The following is a 24245-nucleotide window of genomic DNA, read 5'->3' as shown; positions in this document are numbered from 1 at the left end:
AAAGAAATACTCTGATTAATTCAATAATTCGGTGGATAGTTCAGGTCTCAAGTTGGTGAGCTGCATCGGATCGACTACCTCCACCATCTGCTTCAACAGCAGTAGTGCATAGACCTGAGAATCGTAGCTTTTGCGTTGCATTATTCTCGTAATGTAATGACCCTTCAGGTGCTGTTTGCTGATGAGTCGTGATTCCCATAATGGAAGCCAAGAACTCAACAGTACTTGAAGATTCCATGCACCTTTTGTTTGTAGCATTCTCAAAAGTGATTGATTATATGCTCTTGAGACACTTGATCTGTTGCTGCAGTGGCTTGGCATCGTTGAGAAGTTTGATGATCCTCATTCTCAGGTGGGTAATTGATTTTCTATATAGTGTCCTTAATAGTGAGAGGAGAGGACGAGAGGTACAGAAAGTACAACGGGAGAGGATTTTGAAGGCTTCCTTAGGCTTGTGTGAAGCTTAGCTTACTTTAGCAGCCACGTGATGATTCAAGTTGTCGAGACAAGCTAGCTGAAAGGGGAGAGTTTCTGAAAGATATCGATTGAAAGGAGATGCCTGCAAGTCTCGACCACCAGTGGATGAAAACGGTTGACAAACGATTAGATTTCTCTTTTAAACTTTACCGTATGGTGATATCTGTGATGAGTTTGCTGCAATGTGTGTAGCCGGAACAACAAACGGTTGACAAACGGAACTCCGAGAGTCTCTCTTGACAACGGCAGCCTCTCGAGTGTCTTCGGAAACATACCGACTTTGCATTGAATGACATTAAATGAATCTAGTTTTTACAAAATCCAGAAGATTCAGCTACTAATATCGAAATTCGAAAAATGTGAGGTTTGACACCTTATCCAGTCCGAAGCATCACCGTTGACTCTATTTTATATAGTATAGGGGCAAGCCGCTCACTTCGCCTAAACTAAATGAACGGAGCGCTCTTAGGTACCACATGTTGGATGAAAGGAATACTAGTTTGTTTTAGGTTGACGAGGAAATGAAGAAAAAAATGGAAGGGGAGAGAAGAAAGAAGGAAATATGAGAAAAAAAAACAGAAAAATAATTTTTATTTAGTTTAAAACGACATCATTTTAATCTAAATTTAATATTATGTAGGACTCAAAACTATGTCGTTTTGGTTCCAGTTGCCATGTCAGAACATTGTTAATTATTTAACGGTAGAGTGACCAAAACATGAGCAATTCAAAAGTTAAGTGATTAAATTAAAAAAATTTAAACTTAAATGACCAAAATAGGAGTGAGAAGATAGTTTAGTGATGAATAATGTAATTTACCATTTTCAAAAAGAAATGTTCTTCTCCTTATTTTTCATTTTTTTCATAAATTGTTTTGTTTTGTTTTGTTTTTCTATTTTTATGTAATTATTGTGTTTTAGTTTTTTAAGGTTTAATGATAAAATAATAGCTTAAATCACCTTTATTTATTTTCTTAAATAAATGTTTAAATTGTCACGATCATTAAAGAAAATCGTCAATCGCTCATAATGTGACATATATTTTATTTTATACTAACTTTTTTAAAATATTAAAAGAAATCTCTATAATATTAGAATTCTTAAAATCCTAAAATACTCTTTAAAATTTCTAATCTTAAACAATAACAATTTAGTAAAATATGATTTTATAATTTTTAGTTTCTTCTTAAAATTTAAATATAGTTGTATTTCATCTTTAACTTTTCTTATTGCATCCAAAAGTTCCGGTGTTACGTTCTCATACTGCAACAAAAAATTTTTAGGAGTCGTTGCTGTTACAAGTGCTTCCTTTCGCGAAATTGGTTGCCACTTTTGATTTGAATTGACTAATGAGGAATGTTTGATGTTGTTTATATAGTGGTTGATTTTTTTACCACACATGAATTTACATTTAAGTGTTAACTATTATTACATACCACAATGAAATTTTTTTTTAGGGGTATGTATTACATTTAATTAGCACGTTGTATATGAACATCATTTAATTAGTCAATACAATGTATATGTTTCATTCGTGAAGAAATAGATTCGTTGAATCGGAAAAAATCTCTTTAAATTAATAAATTATTAATTTATCGTTTAATTAATACTTCTTTAAATTAATAAAATTACGTGATCCTAATATTATGTTGTTTTGCTGCATCCCAATGAAGTTGATGCGGCACCCTTCCAGTGACCTTCCTGGAATGCCCCAGGCTCCTATTCGTACTTCTTGGGCCTTTGCAACACATGAACCTGCTGAAGCAGAGCACTATATGATCCATTAATTGGAAAGAAAGCTTGGACAAGGTGGCACGCAGACAACCATTTCTATGAGGCCGTTATAACAAACTATAACCGGATTGAGGTATATTCTTCAGTTGATTATACAGTGAGTTGTTAATTATTGGAGCTATAATACTATGTTTCCATATTGTACGGCGGCATGCTTTGGTTTATGATATAAATATAGCTGATGAAACCTGGGAATGGGTCAATCTCAAAGAGGTAGAGTTGTTGCATTTTATTGCTATTTCATACATAATATTTTTACTTTGTACGGCCTGTTTTACCTTCCATTGGTATATTTTATACAATTTTTAACAAAGTTAACTTTTAAGCTCTTAGCATCTGTTTCTTGGGAGCTTTTATGCCATTCATAATACATTGCAGAATTCATGTGCATGGTCTATCCATTATCTTGAACCATATTTTCCCCTTGATAGGGTTTGCATCTCATAGGGTTACGTTGCCATGCACAACCAATGATCAATATGATTATCATGAATTTTCAAGCCGTTTATGTCTGAGAATAATCAAATTTAGGAGGTTCACTATTTCCTCTGATATGCCTGATATGATAAGGATAATGTGACCGAGTAATATATTTCCACATTGTTGATCGATATATAAACTAAATTCAAGTTTTGTGTTTGTATATCTTGACAATTTTCGCCCACTACGAATATTCGCTTTCAAACATATAAGGGTTATGCACCAAGGATGGGGTCCGTGTTTGTAATTGTTGTACCTAATGTTGCTAAGCTTGTATTATGACCTACTGAACTGGTTATTGTCATTTGTAACATGTCTTCATTTTCTTGTTTCCTCCTAGGATGTCTTTTAGTGGGGTGACTGGAGCAGGAAGAGGTAGAGGGAGTTTAAAGGGTCAGGCTAAAAACGATTTTCCTTTGATGCAAAATGGTGTTGGAAAAAAGGTTTTGGAGGATATCGAGATACTTCGTACAGATACTCTAATTAAGGATGTATAACTGCTACTGCGAGATCATCTAATAAACTTTATTTGTCAAATGTGTATGCTTCTTAATTATGGAAATGTTGAAGAGCCAGATAAAGTTTTTGGTGCAAGTCATCCTGATTCCATAGAAATTGAGAAAGCAAAGAAAGCGCTGAAAGTGAGTATTATCTTCTAATGCTGTTGCATTGGTCTATATTTAGCTATCGAAGCAGCAACCATTGTGGATATATTTCATTGCAGGAGCACGAACAAGCCTTAGTTGATGCAATTGCGAGACTTGAAGGTGCATCTGATGGTGAAAGTGGTAATAACTAATTACATATAATTATGTCACAGATTAATAGTTAAAATATGGATGCACAATCTTTTATTGTATAATCTAATTGTAGCTTTTGGATGTTCAGTTTACCTTTCACTAAGGTATACAAGTTTCCTATTATTTAATGTTGTCCACTTGTCCTCCTCCCATTCCCCTTCTAATAAGAAAGAAAGCATGGATTCAAATTAACTTGTATAGCATAGCTTCTGTCTTAAGCCCGTTTCACTATTTAACTTATTGACTGCTGTTCCTGTGACATCAACAGCAGCAAGATGAATCTATAGTTCAAAAAAATCATAATAAAGAAAATAAAAGGAAGCTTGTAACATATGGAAATGCCTTCAACTTCAAAGGAGTTATATTTATCTCAATTAATAGGTTACATATGGCTAAAATAGGTATATATATATATATATATATTTATTTGATTGGATTCAAGCATATGGAGAGCATCCTTTCTCACAAGGGCAGTCAACGGATAAAGAAAGAGCGTGGAGAAATAGGTCGTACAATGATGAGATGGGTTAAGGTAGAATGCTTGAGGGGTCCGATGGCGCGATAAAATGATGAGAGGTGTCCATAAGTTTCGGGTAGCAAATTTAACCAGCTTAGCATGTACAAAAGCAGCAGCTGTGGGGTTCTTAACTGAACAAAACGAGTTTTGTAATCTTGTTTTAATCCTTGAGGTAAAGGGCCTAATCCTCTTTAGTTAGTAGGCTGCATGCTATTGTAACTTTAATCTAACTGTAGATTAGGGAAATGTTATGTGTAAAGTTTTAAAATATTACTGGTGAATCCCTTGACTATGTAAAAAATTTAATTCATTTTGTTTGCAGCCAAGTTCACTGAAACTCAATTTTTTTCATTTGATCATACAGGATGGAAACCGAAGGTCTAAAGTCCGGCAAATTACACAAAATAATACTATATATTTATAATCAGATCGCTTTCTACAAAACAATTAGAGTTTAAGGAAGCAAATTTCATGGCAATTCATCAAACACTAGTGTTTAAAGAACAGGCTGCTTGTCCTCCAATGAGTCGATGAATTTGAGGACAAGTTTAACCATAGCAGCATCATAAGCAGGGCCTTCCATTTCAAAGTGGCTAACTCCTTCTATCAGATGTGTTTCATTGTGTCCTGCAGCAGACTTGAGCTTGTTCTCGAGCTGTTTGACGCTCGTAAATCCATCCCGAGTTCCCATGACAAAGAGCTTAGGTTTCGAGGATTGCAGGATGGCTTTGTGGTGTCTTCCAAAAAGGATTGAGGCCATCATCCCAAAAGGGTATCCCAGACTTACATAGCCCACAACTTGCTCGACTTGATCCACTGCAGACCCCGCGATTGGCGCCCCTACAAAAGGAAATAACAAAACAAATAACAAATGATGCAGGCAAGTCACAAGGCTCGAGCAAACAGTGTTCTTCGCATTGCCTTAGGCTCAGCCCCCCAAAAAATCTGGCATCCACCCCCGCTCTTCCCGACACACAATGCAAAAAAGGAAACTTATGAATCTAATTTCAATGTTTCTATTCATATTTCAAAATATCCGAGGGGCAAAACATTTGATCATTGTATGAGAATATAACTTTTAAGGTTTTCCAAATATATGAAGAAGCTTCGAAAAATTTAACCATACCCATGTCCAATATATAATTGTATCTAACATTCACATCCTTTTTCGCAGTGGCAACTGGCAAGGTCTGCTGTATCTGTATGTTAGTAGCACTCAGAACATCAAATTTCTAGTTTAAGGCTAACTTGCTCACGAAGAACACCTTCAAAAAGAATTTCATCCATTTTTTACGGTGATGATAACAACTATTAAAGTAATATCATTATTAGAAATTATATTTATCTAACATGAAAAAAATAAATTTATTTGTTCTCAAAAATATTAAATATGTAAAACTGAACCAAGATAAAAAAAAATATTGTTACAAATATATCAAAATCAAAGCTTTATAGGTGTAATTATAACATATCGAAGTTTATTTATCATATTCATATACAATTTTGAGATTTATTTGGGAAAGGAAAACAACAAGAAGAACAAAGTTTCCAACAAATCAATTCCTTCAACAACCTCTAGCATCTACTGTACTCATCTACACATCCGGAAAATTTTCAGGTACTGAGTACAAAATCTGGAAAAGCTACTAACGTAAACAATATCAGAAGTAATTCAGAATGCCATCCTTATAATTTAGAAAGCTGTTGGGGGGGGGGAGGAGAGAGAGAGAGAGAAAGAGAGAGGGAAGATAGTTTTTTTTGGGGTCAACAAATAACACTGAAATCATTTATAAACCTAAAACCAAAAATCCCCTTGTAATCTCCGAAATGGAACTTCCATTAAATTTCACTCAAAATCTAAAATGTTGTCTTTTCTTCCTTTCCAAAGTAAATTATTAAATGGGATCTAATTTTAATCGAGGAATCTAATTACTACACAAAACCCAACAATCCCTCTCCATACCAAAAACAAAGGAACTTGCAAAAAAATGAATGGATGATTCTAATATACCTGCAGAAGAACCCACCAACAAGATTCTATCAGAAGAAAGATTTTCAGAAACCCAATTGCAGACAGCTATGACATCCTTGACTTCAGCGAAACCTGTGAGAGAAGCTCTTCCAGTCGACCTTCCAACTCCCCTCATGTCAAAAGTAACAGCCCGGTAACCATATTCAGCTAACCCAGTAGCAATCCCTTTCAAAAGAGCCTGGCGACCACCCAAGACCGAGTATGGATGGACAAGGACTATCACTAGGTTGTCTTTGATCTCGTCTTTTGGTTTGAAAACCCTGGCACTCAGATTCGCTTTATCAGGGGTTTCAACAGTGGGGTAATCCACTTTGTAGTTTGACATTTTTGGAGAGAGGGAAAGTTCGGGAATAGAATCCGGGAAAGAGAACGAGGGAATATAAGTAAAATGCGTGTTTGAGTTCGTAGCTTCTAGGAGGTAAAAATAAAATACTAAGAAAGAATGAGATGTAGAAATTTGATGAGAGGAGTTGGCAATTTAATTGTTATTGGACGACCACGCTACTACCCACTACCCATGATTAAAGATTCATTTACATACATTACCAACAAATAGTAGATGAGGTATTAACTTACTTAAATGAGGTTGGAGGTTTGAATTTTGACGTTTACGAATGAAATGAATTGGGTTGAGAGGATCACCATCGCCTTTACAGTACCCAATCTAAATTAATCGGTCAATAGATCGAATATTAGTGATTAATTAAAAAAATTATTTACATTATGAGGCCGGAATTTGTTTGACTAATTGTAAAAAAAATCAAATTTCACCAAAATAAATTTAATCAAGATTAAACTACACTTAAAGTTATTTTATTATGATTTTAAAAATAACTAAATTATTTTTGATAAAATTACAAATAAGTTATTTAATTAACATATTATTATAAATATTTCACTTTACTTGTTAAATATTAGATATAACAACAATATCATATAATATAATATTTTTAATTTTTAATTTTTAAATTTTTATAACTTAATTTAATTTAAAATAATTCAATAAATTTTTTTTTATAATTTTGAACACATTAAGTGGTCTCAGAGGTAAAAAATAAGATTATTCTCCCTAAAGGTATTAGGTTCAAGCATATGTGTTTGTAGGGTGCGTAAACGTTGTTTAATAAAATTCTGAATAAATATTACCTTGTAGTTACTTCAGACTATTAAAAACCATAATTTTAATATTTTCTATTTTCTTAAATTATTTATTTTTCTCATAAATAATATTGTTATTTTTCAAGTGTAATAATAATTTAAAAAATCACATTACTTATTTATAGCATAGAAAATTATTTAATTATTATTTTTAATTCGATGTACTTGATTAATTTGATAATACTATAAGAAAATGAAATGATAAAATTTTTATAATATGATATTTAATGGTGTATCATAATTTTAAAGTATAATACAATATTTGTAAATAGTGTGCACATGTTCATTTAAGTAATTAGAGTTTGAAAGTTAAAACATTAGATTTAATTAATCTAATTTCATATCATATTTCCGTTAAATTTAATTATTTAAGTATTTTAAATTACAATAAATCAGTGAAAATAATTATTTAAAATAAATAAATAAAACAATGATTGGTCATAATTTTGGGTGTCCAACAGCTCAAGGTCAAATTATCGGCGATTTGATCAAACTGACATTGTTTAATCGAATATTTATTTTTTTAACACTGTTTGATATATATTTTTCGAAGTGACACCCTTTCGGCTGAGCTGGCGAAAGGCGTATCCCCGGGGACGCGCTTTACCCGGGTTTTCGCTAAGTTGGATGCCACGTGTGGAAGGCGCATCCCCACAGGATTCTGATGACTCGACTGTCACGCTGGTATTTTGTTTAATAATAAATATTTTATTTTTATTTTTATTTTTATTATAAATTAGTAATATATTATGTAAAGTGTTTCGATTATAATATAAGAATTATCAAATGTATTTTGTTAATGTGTGTTAAAGGTAGAGTGAATTATCTACATTAATATGATAGAACAATATATGAAAACCAGTTTTGATTTTATTGTAGTTATAAGAAAAATGTATGAAATTATAATATTACACATATGGTTATATTATTATTTTTTATTTTGATTATCGATGTATTAATTTTATTAGTTAATTATTTAAATGTTATCAATCTAGTCATCTCTTATCAATATTTAACGAAAATATTAATGCATAAGTTAATAAATTAGTATAATTACACATTTAATCTTCAAGACTTACATATTTTATGAATTTAGTCTTATTGAAAATTTAATTTAATAAATTTAATCCTCCAATCAGAACATGAAATATGTCATCGTATACATAAATTTTTAATAACTTTTTATTTGTTTAATTTAATATTTTTCTCTACTTAGAAGGTGAAAATTATTATTATATTTTAAAAAAATTTATAACTAATAATATTAATTATTATATTAAATAAATATATTGAAAATATTTATGTATTTAAAAGTTAAAAAAAATTATTTAGGTGTACATACATTGACAAATTATATAAAATGAAATAACATTAAATTATTAGAAATAAAAACATTTATTTAAATACAATATTAATTACATAAGAGTTAACGGTTATATGATGATAACAGAGTTGAACATTTTTTTCTATTGTGCCCGATGTTTCTACAATGCCCACATCGTTTTTGTTCTGTTGACTTCTCCCGAATATCCATATCACAATGTATTCTAGTAGATTTTGGACGACCTGAGTCCCTCAATAGCAATGGATCTGGTACAATTGTAAGCCAAGTTTGAATCTCATTTGGGTCTCTTTCGTTTCATATGGGCGGAAACTCAAATTCATATACCTTGAATACTTGTGAAAGTTGGTATACGTGATCAACATAATTTTTGTAGTCCAAATGCGAATGTGAGCAAGGTACAATGACATGAGAGCATGAATATTTGAGTGCTTGAAAGAAACCACAATCGCACCACCTCTCTTGCAGATTAACTCTGAAAGAGTTAGCTTCAATCCCTTGCAGCGGATGTGGCATTTCGGTTACACGAAACAATTCACGGGTGCGAGAAAAATTTGTAACTAACATCCCATTTGATGCAGCCACTTTTTTCTGTAAATCAGCTACTAGTCTTGGGTGGTAAATATGGCCATTTTGCATCCAAGTAAGAGCTTGTCCACCGAGCTTTGCAAATAGTTGACCCAAACGAAAATAAGTCGTTTTAACCAACGCCGTGACTGGTAAATGACGCGCCCCCTTTAAGGTTGAATTTATTGCTTCAGCCAAGTTTGTTGTCATATGACCATAGCGATACCCCCCGTCATATGCATTTGTCCACATTTCTTTGCTGATGTTCATAATGTACTCGCACCCCTTCTTATTTTTGCCAAACAACTCTTGTAGCATCGACTCAAACCTTTGAGGTAAGAGTTCGTAACCTAAGCCATTAGGAATATGTAATAGTTAATATGAAGTATAAATAAGAAATAAGAAATTGATAGAAAAATTGGGAAAAAGTAACATACCCATCCGCACGACTAACTGACGTTCATCGTTCTTCTTGTATTTTTCGTAATAGTTTGCAGCAATATGACGGACACAATAACGATGTTGAACATGTGGAGGTCTATACATTGTACCCAAAGAGTGCATTGCTGCTTTTATCCCGACTCCTCAGTCTGAAATAATGCATACTCGTTCCCTGGTGACAACATGTAAACGTAAAATTTTAAGGAAAAAAGCCCAAGACTCAGTGTCTTCTCCTTGAACGAGGGCAAACGCAATAGGAAGAATATTACGGTTTCCATCTTGGACCACAACCAATAATAAAACTTGATTGTATTTCCCATACAATAAAGTACCATCAATTTGGACAACTAGTTTATAGTACTTGACTGCATTAATACACTGAGGGTAAGTCCAAAAGACACGGTAAAATTGGCAGCGATCGCGAACCATTCGATCATTCACGTAATGATGTTGAGTTTCGAACTCAACAATTGTCCCAGGATTAAGTCTTTGCACAACATGAAACCAACTGGGCAGCTCGTTGTAAGAGGAATCCCATTCGCCATGAAGTTTGCAAATGACATTCTGTTTTGCCAGCCACGCTTTTTTATATGAGACAGTATACCCATATTGTGACTGTATAGCAGAAATCAACACCGCAACAACTATATGAGAGCTTTGCTTCACAATGGGCATGATTTCTTGGCAAATAATGTTGGAGTCCAAGTTGGGATGATCCTGGTTTATACCTCTTGCACAACATGTATGAGGACCGTTGTATCTGGTTAGTTCCCATAAGTTGTTCTTCCTCTTCCTTTTTGATACACGGACCATCCATTGACATCCGTTATCACGTTGGATGTAGTAGCAGACATATTTCTCCGTGTTAGATCGATCAACTCGGGACTGAACTGAGTTACGAATATTATAACTCTTTATTGCCATCATTGCTTCCTCCTTCGATGCGAACTCCATTCCAATATGTAAATTACCGTCATTGATTGATGATTGAAGTCCATAGTTGCCAACATCAGGAAGATCTGGAAATTCAGGCTCATACATTGCATCATAATCAGCCTCATACATATGTGCAGGAAGTTCGGCTAGTGTTGTATTTATCGGAACGTCATCCTCGTCATCATCAGAATGTACGTTAAACTGTGGTGAGTCAAGTTCAACGAATAATCCCGTTTCAGCACCATCTGCACCTGGCTCCCGAAGAGGTTCTTCTGGTGGAGATAAGGGTTCCTCCGATAATCCAATGTTGAGGTCAAATAAGTTCCCGCTTGCGTGTCCTCCCCTTGAACTTGAGGCCATTGTATTATGTGGGATGTGAATAAACTACCGTCTCGTTGGCATTTCCATATGTAAGTCGAAAACATTGGCAGATGAATGTCTGCCCCTTGAAGTATAAGAGATGTTGCCATATGGATTATTGGTGAAGCCACGTGGGTTGAGATCATAAGCAGTTGTAGATGAATGCCTTCATATTGAACTTGATGGCATGAAATCTGGCTTTGGATCCGTCATTAATGATGTGAAATCATTACAGATCAGTTGTGTCGGGCTATCAACTTGATCAGCTTAATATGCAATGCCAAAGTGAGAGGAATATGAGAGATCACGAGTTGCACGAACCTCAATAAAAGTGGCATACATTTCAATAAGAGATTGTGAACTCCCCATATGAATATCAACCATCATAGAAACATCATCATCGTTTGAAAGCTGAAATGATGTATATGTGAGCGGAAAAAGTTCAGTAGGAAATCTGTACTAAAGTGAAGATAGTCTTCTCTGGCCTGCTACACGAATCTTTAACGAAATTTTTGTGATTAACTCCTCAATTGTGATGTTTCTCTTCAAGGTTAAGGGGATATAATGATCTGACTCAAAAACAACCCCTTCTTCAGCTTCCTTAATTTCTCCATCATACAAAACAACAGCAGAAAGACGACTCATTTTAAGAGAATTTGAGAATTTAGAGTTTGAGAATTTGAGAATTTGAAAGCTTGTGAACTGAAGTTTGTTTTGAAAGTTTATAATACGTTGCATATAATAGTGTCTATAATCGGGGTACTATTCACATGAAGGCGCGTTCTCGGGGGCGCGCCTTCTATTATTTTATCAGAGAATATGTTATCATTGCCCTATTATGTCACTCATGTCCCTCGGGGACACTATTTATATCAGTACCTATTATTTCTCATGGGACTTGAAGGCGCGTTCCCGGGGGGGCGCCTTCCATTATTTTGTCAGAGAATATGTTATCATTGCCCTATTATGTCACTCACGTCCCTCGAGGACACTATTCATATCAGTACCTATTATTTCTCAGGGGACTTGAAGGCGCGTTCCCGGGGGCGCACCTTCCATTATTTTATCAGAGAATATGTTATCATTGCCCTATTATGTCACTCATGCCCCTCAGGGACACTATTCATATAAGTACCTATTATTTCTCAAGGGACTTGAAGGCGCGTTCCCGGGGGCGCGCATTCTATTATTTTGTCAGAGAATATGTTATCATTGCCCTATTATGTCACTCATGTCCCTCGGGGACACTAGATGGATTGTGAAATCAGGTAAATTATAACCAAATTTTAACTTCTTTTGAAAGTTCAGCAAGTTAAGAATAAATTATACATATAGATTAATTTAAGTTCATAACTTAAATTAAAACGTTATGTGAAGTTTGAATAAATTAGATAAAATGTTATGGATAAATTGAATAAATGTGAAGTGATAAGTTGATTGTGACATTGAAATTGTATGGAATGAGCTCGAGATGTTTTTACGAATAAATGTGAAGTGATAAGTTGATTTTAATGTATACGTTTTAATATATATGTTAATGATAAAACCATATGTATGGATAAATTTAATTTCAATTTAAGTATTGTGAACTATAATTGGAATATAACTTTTAATTTCGAATACAATTGGAATAATAAGTTGAAATTTAATGTTAAATTTCGAATACTGTAATTTATATTTTAATTTTAATTTTCGAATAATATTATTTTTATTTTAAATTTCGAATAATATAATTTGTATTTTAAAAACATTTATCAAACATTTAATGTTAATTGTGAATAAAAAATAACATTAAAAATATGTATGTAATAACCATGAAACATTTAAATAACATAACCAAATTACATAAAATTTTGAAATATAACTATTTAAATAACATTAAAATACAACTGGATCACCGATGTCGTCTTCTCGAATGAGTTCCACATGGAGGTGGTTGTCTATTTCGTGGAGGATTTCTTCGTGGAGGATTTCTTCGTGGAACTTGTTCTTTAGTCTCCTCATCTTCACTATCATCATCATCAACATTTTCTTCATTTGGTGTAGATGACGCTGAAGGGGCTGAAGGGCCTGTATAAAATAACGACCTTGGAGGAGTGCTAGTAACAATCCCACCGCTCCCCGGGAACTGTGAAAACTATGGAAACATTGGCATCGATGTCTGTGATCCAGATGGAGATTGAGGTGTCTGCGGAGAAGCACCACCAGCCAAATAAAATGCATATGAACCATATGCTGAATCATTAAACATAGTCGTATATGCACCTCCATATGGTATAAAACCCTGCGGGCTAGGCATGTAACCATGCGGAGATGGCATATGAACTAGTGGGCTTGGCATATGAAGTGGAGGGTTGGGCATGTACCCCTACGGCATCGGTGGATAAGGATGTTGTGGTGGGACTGATGCAAAACCGGTAGCGCCTTCTCTCCGTCCACGCGTCGGGGGACGATGATATTGAGACGGTTGACGTCTTTCTTGGCGCCTAGGAATGCTAACCCCTCGTGCTTCCGTCGAAAGTAGAAACGACTTCCCATTTTCATTAAACCAGTCCATATAGTTATCCATAACCATATGACCAGTTTCATCGTAATATTGTCGAGGGGACAACAGTTCATATCGGTTCTCTCAAAGCGCAATCCAATCTCTGTGTTTCACCACCCAGTTAACCTCTTTCTTTCCTCGTCTATCTATGTTATGCACGTTGTCTAAATTCCTAGGTGCTCCAGAAATATATTACGTACAACAATACTGATGGAGCACGCGATCAACTAGATGCCACTCAATAATAGCATAACATATAAGAGGTATAACCGACATCGATACCTCTAATGACCCACTAAGGTAGGGTGGGATGCAAGCCTTCACTTCATCGCTCGCTTAAGGTATCCACTGAAACTGAAATATAAATATACAATTCAAACAAAAAAAATATTCTAATTATATCTAGCATTTTAAATTAAAATATTAATATTTAAACAGATTTAAAAACATACCTCAGACCCAGCTTTCGTATCAATAAGTAAACGAATTTCCTCTAACCCAGTAGGTATACTTTTATGGTTCTTTCTTTTCATCGACCACCTATGAAATATAATATAAACTAAATATCACCCTATTTAATTAAAAATATTTAAATAAAAATTTAGTTCGAAAATTACCTCAACAATAAGGGGAATACGTATGGTTCATTCACAATCGGGCATAAGAAAGGCATGCGGAACCACGCCCATGATTGTAGAAGCATGAGACATCCACCAATAGCAGTTTTCTTATAATTTGTCGCCCGACACATTTCTCTAAAGAGAAATGCCAAAACTGCAGCGCCCCAACTATATCTTCCAACTTCATCAAAATCGATCAGATGCCGTAACCACATACAATGCACCTGGTTGCGAGATTTGTCGGGCATCAATATTCCTCCAATTATTCGTAGAATATATGCCTGAGCACATGCCTTTGCTTGATCCTCTGAAGCATTTTCATTTAAAACCTCAAAATTAGCTTTCAACCAAGATAAAGTTATTCTACCTCCATTAAACTCTGGCGGAGCATCTCCAAGATAATCAATGCACATTGACTGCCAATCACCATCCGCCATACCACACATCATATTTCTGTCGACGGGAAGCCCCAGATGCATAGAGACATCCTCCAATGTAATTGTGGCATCTCCACATGGAAGGTGAAAAGTATGTGTCTCGGGCCTCCACCTCTCAATCAGTGCAGAAATTAGGACAAGTTCGAGTTTGCAACCGCCAATAATTGTTGCAATATACCTGAACCTGACAGAAGCCAAATATGGCAAAATACGTTCCGGTGTCGGTATACGTGGATTTTTAATAAAAGTCTCTAAAATACGATCAATATCCTAAATAATATACATTATAAAAAATTAGAATTAATATAAATTCATAATAACTTTAAATTAAAAATAAATTTAAATATTAACATTAATTATAAAAAATATTACCATATCTCTAAAATGTCTGGAGATATGATTAACATCCAATCGCAGCAGCATTTCGTTTTCCATTATAACTGTAGACAAAACAATATAATTAGCACAAAAAAATAATTAATAATTCTAAATAAATAATAATTATATAAATATTATTTTAATAAAAAATAATATTTATATAAATATATTAATATAAAATATAATAACTATTTAAAAAAATACTAACATAAAAATAAATTTATTACCATTAATAAAAAATTTAAAACTCAAATAGTTGGAGAATTTGAGTTATATAAGAGAGGATAATATAATTTTGGTGTGAAGAATGAGGGAGGGTTGAGGGGTTTATATAAGGGAGGAGAAGGGATAGTTAGGGGAAAACGGATGGGGGCATTTATGACATTTAATGGAAGACGTGTCTCTGGGGATGCGCCTTCCACAAATGGCAGTCGAGTCATCAGAATCCTGTGAAGGCGTGTCCCCGAGGATGTGCCTTCCACACGTGACATCAAACTCAGCGAATACTCGAATAAAACGTGTCCCCGAAAATGCACCTTCCGCCAGTTCAACCGAAAGAGTGTCACTTCGATAAATATATATCAAACGATGTTAAAAAAAAAAAAGTAAAGATTCGGTTAAACAAGGGGTCAAATCGTCCAAATTATCTGGACTAAAGTTAGTAGTGGGGAAGTGAACCCCGAAAAGAAAGAATGGGAGGGAGAAAATAAAAATGATTCTGACGGTTGTCATTTTCCTTGCCTTTCTTTTGAACGGTTGAAGTTGAAAATCTTCCTCCGCTGATTTCTTCCTCTAAGGTTTTGGCCTGTTCATTATTTTTTAAGATTCAAGCTATTTGAAATAATGAGGAGAACTGTGAAGAAAGAGAAACAAACGGATAAGGGTACTACATCAGCTGAACCGGTTCGAACCAAGGTTGCTGGAGTGGCCAGGGGTGAGTCGGCGGATCTTGAGTCGAGCCAACTGAATCGTGAAAATGATGCGGAAAATCGGAGGGTTATTCGCTCCAGATACCTTGCCGTGATGACAAAAATCAACGGTTACTTCTATTCTTCTTCATTTCCTTAAAGGACATTCTTTCTATTGTTTATACAAATTGTATATTTGCTTTATTTTTCTTTTCAAATCTTTGTTTATTAAAACCCTTTTACTTAATTTTTTTGGGTGGTGCAGATGTGAGGGATGAAATATCGAGCGTGGATTCTAATAAATTCAACATAATCATTAATGAAGTTGACAACTTGCATCAACAAGGTTTCACTGTATTTTTCCTTTAAATGTCTAGAGAATTTGTTTCCAGTTACTTTTCACCATTTTTGTATAATAATCCGTCATATTTCATTTTTAACTTCTTAAGGAAGTCCGTTAACTCGTTGAAAGTGTTTGGGATTTTCTAGATTTTAATTTAATCAACTCAGTAGTCTTTGTTCATCTTTTTCTTTTCTTTTCTTTTTTTACCTGCCAAAATATGTTGCAAATTGACCCATTTTATTTGTAAAGAAACATATATGTATTATTGTAATTAATTTTTATGCTTCTCTCTTTTGGGGTTGTAGTGTCAAAGCCACGTGAACAAGTAGCTGATGCAGAGGCATTGTTGGACTTGGCCAATACATTGGCAACTTCAGTTAAGTCAATTTCTTGTGAGGGAATCAGCCTGGCAGACTTCTTCAATTGTTTAATTAGAGAGTTTGGGAAATCGAGCAGGAGCCCCGAAACACAAGAAAATGAGCAGATATCGATTGATTGGAAAAATATTGGGATGGCTGTTTCACCATTGCTTAGAACCTGCAAAGGAATTTGTACCATGTTAGTTTTTTCGATTGGATACCATTTTGAGATTTCTTTTTGGTATTTAATTAGTTGGGGGATATGGATTGTTGTATCATTGCTGATTTGTTTTGTTTTCTGTTATTGATCTTTAGGCTCGGACCTATGAATAATTGGTTAAAGCAACGGAAGCCTGTGGTTACAAGAAAGCACAATGTTAGACCAACTGATACTGCTCGGCCTGATGAGGTGAAGTCATGTTTTCTCTGGTTTTTAGTTTTTAAGCATCATTTAGGGTTATGAGAACATGGCTACAAAATTTGACAAACCTCAGTAAATTCATTGCGCTTTTTTTTTTCAAATGATGATGGAATTATTCACTTTACTTTATGGTTTTAGTTATTAAAAACTGAAATTGTTCAAATTTATCTAACCTATCAACTTTAGTTTCTTAGTTTATATTTTTATTTCATTTATATAAAACAAAAGTAGTATATGTTGTCTAAGTAAATTATATTTTAAAACTTCAACTATTTTAGTTCTAAAACCTGGATAATTAACAGAACTGTATCCAGTTTGTCATGTGGCTTAGAGTTTGGTTTGATTTGTTTTGTTCCTTAAAAAGTACAATCCTTTGATTCAAGCACTAAATTTTACTAGAACACAAGATCGTGAAGAAGGTATATAAGTTGGTAATGAGTTGCTTGGTACTACCCATATATCATGGAATTGCTGTGCTTTTGAATTATTCTTAGATGATCTCTATTGGGAAATTTGAACTTTGCTTTCTTGTTTGGTTTCTGTTAATTTATGGTTATAGATGTTTGAGTAAATGAAATATGTGTCCTGATGTGCAGTGGCTTTTGTTGTGTGGTTTTGTTATATTATGTGATATAAGCTTAGTAATCATTATTTATATATTATATATCTACTATTTTAACAACCATTTTTTACAAAGATTTATCATCCTGTTCAACAGGTTGATGATGCTGGCGCTGAAGAGAAAGCTGACACTGACAATAATATGGCTGTGATGTTTGGAATTTTAAGGAGAGGGAGACAAGTGAAACTTGAAAGTTTGATCTTGAATAGAAGTTCGTTTGCTCAGACTGTTGAGAATTTATTTGCCCTTTCGTTCTTAGTCAAAGATGGGAGAGCTGAAATAGTGGTGGGTGAAGCTGGTTCTCATTTTGTTTGTAAGTTTATTTCAAGATAATTAAGTTGTAACTTAACAGACAGTTCACTTAGCATTATACCTCGATAAGCTTTTGTCTCATTTACTGTTTTCTTTCAGCACCTAAAAATGCCCCTGCTGCTTCATCCGTAACAAGTGGTGAGGCTGGTTACAGCCATTTTGTGTTCAGGTTCGATTATAAGGACTGGAAGGTATGGAATGTGCTGTCATTGAACATAATCCAGATATTGCAAGTATTACCGACTACTATGTTCAGTGCTTTTTCTTTATCAGTATGCCAAACTATCTTAGTTCCTCACCTGTTAGAATAAATTATTAGTCTACTATAGTGTTTTTAGGTTAATTTCTTTCCTTTAAGCTTCAGTTTTTAAATGAACTGGCTTTCAGTTATTGATGAATGTGGTACTTGTTGGTGAGGAGCTAATGCCACATAGGGAAGGTTATGGAGAATAGTTTGTAGGTGTCTTTGATGTTCTTTATAATTAAATTGTGAAGTATTCATGTCGATCAAACTCTAACCAGTTGTCTGTTTTAACAAAAATATATATATTTTCCAGCACGGTTAACACTAATTTGTTTGACCTTCTAATTTGAAATTTTGAATGAATGGGGTTTTAGGTAATGATGAAAATGGTGCCACTTGGAGAGGAGTTGATGCCTCACAGAGAAGTTTCACACTCAATTCTTTCCGAGGCAGAACCAGCAACAAACAATTCGGGAACATCAACGACACCAATCCGAAAATTATCTAGGAACCGAGGGTTGATTTTGCAAGAATCCATCATAGACGACTCACCTGAAATTGATGCTAGCAAAGGCCCTGGCATTCGTAGGTGCAGGCGTAAGCACAATTGACCAACTGGCTTTTCTTTTGAGAACACATCATGTACGATTGTTTCGAATGTTGTGATGTACATACATAGCTGTAGCTCATTCCTCTGCCATGAGAGCCTGAGACAACTTTCTTTGACCTATTTACTAACTGGAGGCAGAATCACTTTTGGATTCTAGATATGTGAATGGATCTCCCTGATTATGCTAATTTTGGAGTGGACAAACTAGGGTTTAGAGTTCAAGTTATTTGATTAATGTAATTCACCATACATTTGAGTTGTCTGCTTATGTCACCTTGAGTATTATCTTGCCTTCAATCTTTTGAAAATTTCAACTAATGTTACTTGATGTACAAGAATGGCACTTTGGGTGAACTCGACATTGTTGTTAAATGTGCTTTCCAAATCCAAAACAATTATTAATAAATGAATAATTTAAATACTGTATATTAAATATTATTCAAATAAAATAATTATTTATTAATCATTTGAAACGTTTTTTTTCCGAACTATTTTATTTTTTTCCATTGAAATGCATTATTAGTATTTTCCATGAAGTATTTTTGTCTACTTTCATTTGTTTTTTTTTTAATTTTATATTATAAATTGACATTCACATTGATAGTCAATAATTTCTTGAGTGAAATATTATCTCAAATGAACTTTTATTTATAAAAATTTTAATAAAATGAACTATTAAAACTTGAATATAAAATATATATTCAATTTTAAAAGTTAGTTAACGTAAATTTTTAAATAAAAAATTCAATCAAAAAAGTATTTTACATAAAAAAATTATTTAATTAATACCTAATTTATTATATATATATATATATATATTTATATTTAACTTGAAGGTATTGTTTTTGAGTTTTTCTCTTTTCTTTTCTGAGGAATGTTGCGAAGTAACGCTATTAGTCGTAGTACGTGAGGAGTCACGTGATCATCAACACTACTAGTATTCTTTCCGTCATTTAGGATTTAAAAATCATAATTTTTCATAACATCATTCAGAGCCATTTCATCATCAAACTTCATTAACATCTTTTAAACCTAGTTTCTTTTCGACCCTTTTCGTTACCTCTCACCCGCGCTTTTTCATCTTCTCCCAACCCTAGCTTCCTATTTTCTCCCACTTTCCCTTTCTTCCTCTTAGATCTCGTTGCTCTCCGAATGGACTTTGGTGGTGGACGCAAGAGAGTGAGGCCCGAGGCTTCCTTGAACGGCAATGGCGGCTTCAAGAAATCCAAGCAAGGTGCGAATTTTCTGCTACTCATATGTCTATCTTGTTTATGTACATGCTTATACGACTGTTTGTGCTATATTTGTGGTAAAATGGTGATTTCTAGGGTTTGGAGAACTTTCCTTTTGTTTTTTGCTTCCCCCTTCCCCTTCTTCGTTTGTAATCTCTCTTCACTTTATTTATTGAGGTACCGAGAAAGTAGCAAGCTTCAAAATTGTGTAATTTAGGTGTTTGATAACTTGGAAAATACTAAAAAAGATTTGAATATTAGATATACTTTTGGTGACAAAAAAATTCTCCAAATGAATAAGTATAAAAATAAATTGAATGATTTATGCTCTAGTTTAATTTAACTATGTAAACTTAATGAAAGCGTAAAAAAGAAGCTTCATGAAAACAAAGGTAAAAAAGGACATTTGAGTTCAGATTTTGCTTATTTATGTCACATTCGATCACATACATACAATTGTCGGGTTTTAAAACAATAAAACCCTAACAAGCAGCTTTATGCTTGCTGGGTGGAGTTTTAGAAATCAGCGTAAAAGTATTCAGTTAGCAAATTATCCGGCATTTAGTAGAAGTTTAAACGCTACTTTGGATGATGCAATTATCTATTTCTTTGAACATGGAATTTAATTACTCCACAAATGGCTTGTTGGTTGTCACATCCGTTTAACAACATTTGCTGTAGACATTTTGAATTCTTTTCCAATTTGTAGGGTATTATCCACCCCCTGTGTGTTATCTCACTTATGTTTGGATTTCCTGAGCTTAAACAGTAGTGAGTTGGCATGTGATTGCTCTTGTGCTTTATTGATGATAATTTGTATTGTTTCATTGTTTGCATAGCTGGGTTTATATTGGCGATGGTCATGAATGTTTATTCTCCATCTCTTGTTGCTTTTATCATTGTGTTATTTGGGTAAAAAATTGAATGCATTGTCAGGTACACCGATCCTTAGTTTATTATGGTTAAGCTTTTCTTACGTGATTTCAGTGGGCTTACTTTGTTTGTGAATCCAGTATTATACTTGTATTCATTGTATTGTTGCAATTTTATAGTCTTGATTTCTCACGTGTCTTTGTATTTGAAAATTTGGCATGGTAAATTCCTTTATAAGTTTTTGGTATTGATGTATGAAGTGAAGAGATATTTGCCTTGATCTGATTTTTCAACAGAATCATTTGGGGTGGGTGGGGGTGGGTAGGAGAACTCTGTTTTCTTTTAATCATCTAAAACTTAGTTCTTTGGGGAAGTTGGAAGCAGAACTTACTTTCAAAGTAAGTTGAGCTGTATTTTTTCCGGGGAACAAAAAATGTCAGCCCACTATTCAATTTATTAGTAAGCTTGATGGCTGTATTCTTTAAAAATGATCTAAACCAGTTATTCATATTTAATAAAGCACATATTTTCTTTTATAGTGCTGATAAGAAATGGTAACAGGGTATCGAATACTTTGTAAAGTTCAAATTTAAAAAATCAATTACTCTCTGAAATTGTAACTGAGATAAATTAATTAATGTTTTGCAACAGAAATGGAGTCCTTTCCAACTGGTATAGGAAGCAAATCAAAGCCATGCACAAAGTTTTTCAGGTTCAAATCTTAACCTATCCAAAATAAATAGCCTAATGCACTTCCATCATTTTCTAATTTTTATAAGTGGTGAGGAAACTTTTCCTATGACGGCAACCTTCTCATGTAAACTATATGTGATTACAACTTATTAATTGGTCACTTAAAGTGATAATTATACAGGTAACGCTCTTGGCTCTAATAATGATAAGAAAGACCATGGGATAAAAATGGTTGGTTGGTTTCTTGGTGAATTTTTGGACTAACTATATACTGGGTTATATGTAAACAGAAAGCAACCATACAGGATTCAGAACTTTTTTATCTTACATTGTACTTCTATATACCAGCAATTTTGGTACAGGGTGATCTATTTTTGTTTCTTTTGGGTAACATGTAATTGCACTTTGTCAAATTATGATTCCCATCTCTTAGATTTTTGTTTTTCTCCTGTAAATAAATAAATTCACCAATTCCTGGTCAAGGTGGGTCTTTTTTTTAAAAAAAAATTCATGTCTTTTATCGATTATAGAGTCTTCTCAAATCTCTCATTTATCCTCTGTAAAATCTTCTTGGTCTTCTCTCCTTTACTCTTCAATACACACATCAATATCATTTACATATTGTAGGCTCACAAGAATTTTAGAAGTCATAGATACGAACGGCAATGTTTTAAGAGAAACTAATGGAACAAGCTGGGTTCTCTACATAAAAAAATTGATACTATGTGGAAGTATTTACTTGGTTTTGTGTGCATTTATTTTTTTTTCTGTGAATAAATTTTTATGTTTTTCTTGGGGTTACAGAGAGAATGCCTATTTAAGAGTTTTCTAGGCTCCTAGTATGCTTTGGGTGAAATTGACACATTTTTATTGCATGAATATGCTTTAAAAATGAAATTTAATAGTAGGGTTCAGAATTGCTGATGCTTGGTTCTGAACAATAATAAAAGGTTGTGTCATGTTCTTGGTGCTTGTTATTCAATATAGTAATGCAGATGATTGTTGTTATGATTCCTGTTGTTACTTGTAAGTAACACTTATTTCATGGTATTGCACAGCTGGTGTACGTATGAAGAGCTTCGATGAATTTATAATTTTATCTCATAGACTGAACTAGTACTTGAATTATAGCACTAGCAGAGCAGTATTTCCTTGATATTAGCTTGACATTCTTGAGTTCTGTTTATTTCACAGCACTTCTGGGTGCCAATTTGGTGAGAGCTGTCACTTCTTGCATTATGTTCCGGGTGGCATCAAAGCAGTGTCTCAGATGCTTGGTAACAACCCGGCTCTTCCTGCAGCTGCCAGAAATGCAGTAGCCCCACCATCCTTCCCTAATGGCGCATCTCCTCCAGCTATAAAGACCCGTTTGTGCAGCAAATTCAGCACTCCTGAAGGTTGCAAGTTTGGCGATAAATGCCATTTTGCTCATGGTGAGTGGGAGCTTGGCAAGCGGACTGGTCCTACTTACGAGGATCCCCGTTCCATGGGAGGTATGCCTGGAAGGATGGCTAGCAGAATGGAGCCTCCCTCACCAGGTTTTGGTGCTGCAGTCAGTTTCGGAGCATCTGCCACTGCCAAGATCAGCATTGACGCATCTCTTGCTGGAGCTATTATCGGGAAAAATGGTGTGAACTCAAAGCATATATGTCGGGTTACAGGAGCCAAGCTTTCTATAAGGGACAACGAGTCGGATCCTAGTTCAAGGAACATTGAGCTGGAGGGAACATTTGATCAGATCAAGCAAGCCAGTGCAATGGTTCACGAACTGATTTTAAATGTCGGTTCGGCCTCTGGAAGCAGCATGAGGAACACTGCTAGGAGTGGGTCCGGCTCGGGGAACAACTTTAAGACTAAGCTTTGCGAGAACTTCTCTAAAGGATCCTGCACTTTTGGTGAGAGGTGCCACTTTGCTCATGGAACCGAAGAATTGCGCAATACGGGAATGTAAATTCCTCAATAATATTGTATTGGGTAAGAACTCTTGCTTTAGCCTTTGGGTTATTTCGGTGTAGTTTAATGTGTTTTGTATTATTCCCCCCCCCCCCCCCCCGGATGGGAATGTAGCTTGGATTGCAATAAATTTCTTATATTTAATTATAATGATTTTCTGTATGAATGTATGGGATGGGCTCTGGAGATGCCCTAGCTATTATGATTTTTTAACCTTTTTTCTTGGCTTGATTAATTTTATCAAAAAGATCTCTTATGTAGTGTAAGGACTTTTGACATGGTACACATATAAAAGTCATAACGTGAAATAAGACTGCATATAGGTTGGAGATTGATTTTACAACTAAAATATGGCGAACTACATAGGAAGAGATTTACTTATATAATATTAAACTAAAAGCTTTATATTAAGATTTTTGGATTACAATGAATTGAGGGTTGAGATTAAATCATTTTTTTTAGTTATGAAAATTTCTTTTCATGAAATATCTGTTTATTTCTCATCATTAATGATCTTTATGCCTATTTGTCTTAATATGACAAGCAATGAACACGTTTTTTTAATAATTTTTTATGCTTAAAATTATTCTATATATTTTGCAGGAATCAAACACATGTAATTGGAGTTAAATATATCGATAACTATTAGCGTCTTCAAATAATATTGTCGGTTGTTGTTAACGACTCTGATATTCTACCATTACAGCATGAGTGTACCTTTAATTTATTCAATCACAAGATGATTTTATTAAAGTCGTCAACATCTAAAGACAACTTTGGTAATTACTATAA

General features: G+C 34.0%; 4 protein-coding genes across 4 annotated transcripts; 3 read left to right on the top strand and 1 right to left on the bottom strand.

Moving 5' to 3' along the window:
• Nucleotides 1-2978: 2978 nt before the first annotated feature.
• LOC120210263 (protein EMSY-LIKE 3-like) lies at nucleotides 2979-18779 on the top strand. The gene is made up of 6 exons (XM_039209030.1): nucleotides 2979-2983; nucleotides 3091-3243; nucleotides 3325-3391; nucleotides 3475-3538; nucleotides 3985-4164; nucleotides 18760-18779. Exons 1-5 carry the CDS (start codon nucleotides 2979-2981, stop codon nucleotides 4113-4115), a joined length of 420 nt encoding a protein of 139 aa, XP_039064961.1. The 3' UTR covers nucleotides 4116-4164; nucleotides 18760-18779.
• On the bottom strand, nucleotides 4395-6495 carry LOC120211065. Its single transcript, XM_039209687.1, has 3 exons — nucleotides 6079-6495; nucleotides 4558-4907; nucleotides 4395-4507 (listed from the first exon to the last, which is right to left on the bottom strand). The coding sequence occupies exons 1-2, from the start codon at nucleotides 6422-6424 to the stop codon at nucleotides 4564-4566; spliced, it is 690 nt and encodes a 229-aa protein (XP_039065618.1). The 5' UTR covers nucleotides 6425-6495; the 3' UTR covers nucleotides 4395-4507; nucleotides 4558-4563.
• On the top strand, nucleotides 15556-18884 carry LOC120211054 (non-structural maintenance of chromosomes element 4 homolog A-like). The gene is made up of 7 exons (XM_039209680.1): nucleotides 15556-15922; nucleotides 16057-16137; nucleotides 16440-16692; nucleotides 16809-16902; nucleotides 17633-17849; nucleotides 17948-18039; nucleotides 18467-18884. The coding sequence occupies exons 1-7, from the start codon at nucleotides 15727-15729 to the stop codon at nucleotides 18701-18703; spliced, it is 1170 nt and encodes a 389-aa protein (XP_039065611.1). The 5' UTR covers nucleotides 15556-15726; the 3' UTR covers nucleotides 18704-18884.
• An 804-nt stretch (nucleotides 18885-19688) lies between these two features.
• On the top strand, nucleotides 19689-23603 carry LOC120211047 (zinc finger CCCH domain-containing protein 14-like). The gene is made up of 3 exons (XM_039209669.1): nucleotides 19689-19936; nucleotides 21459-21519; nucleotides 22695-23603. The coding sequence occupies exons 1-3, from the start codon at nucleotides 19855-19857 to the stop codon at nucleotides 23449-23451; spliced, it is 900 nt and encodes a 299-aa protein (XP_039065600.1). The 5' UTR covers nucleotides 19689-19854; the 3' UTR covers nucleotides 23452-23603.
• Nucleotides 23604-24245: the final 642 nt, after the last annotated feature.

This window comes from Hibiscus syriacus, unplaced genomic scaffold, assembly GCF_006381635.1.
Source record: "Hibiscus syriacus cultivar Baekdansim isolate YM2019G1 unplaced genomic scaffold, ASM638163v2 tig00000715_pilon, whole genome shotgun sequence".
Taxonomy (NCBI): Eukaryota; Viridiplantae; Streptophyta; class Magnoliopsida; order Malvales; family Malvaceae; genus Hibiscus; species Hibiscus syriacus.
Note: the sequence above shows the minus strand (reverse complement) of the source record. Positions and strands in the feature narration are given on the sequence as shown.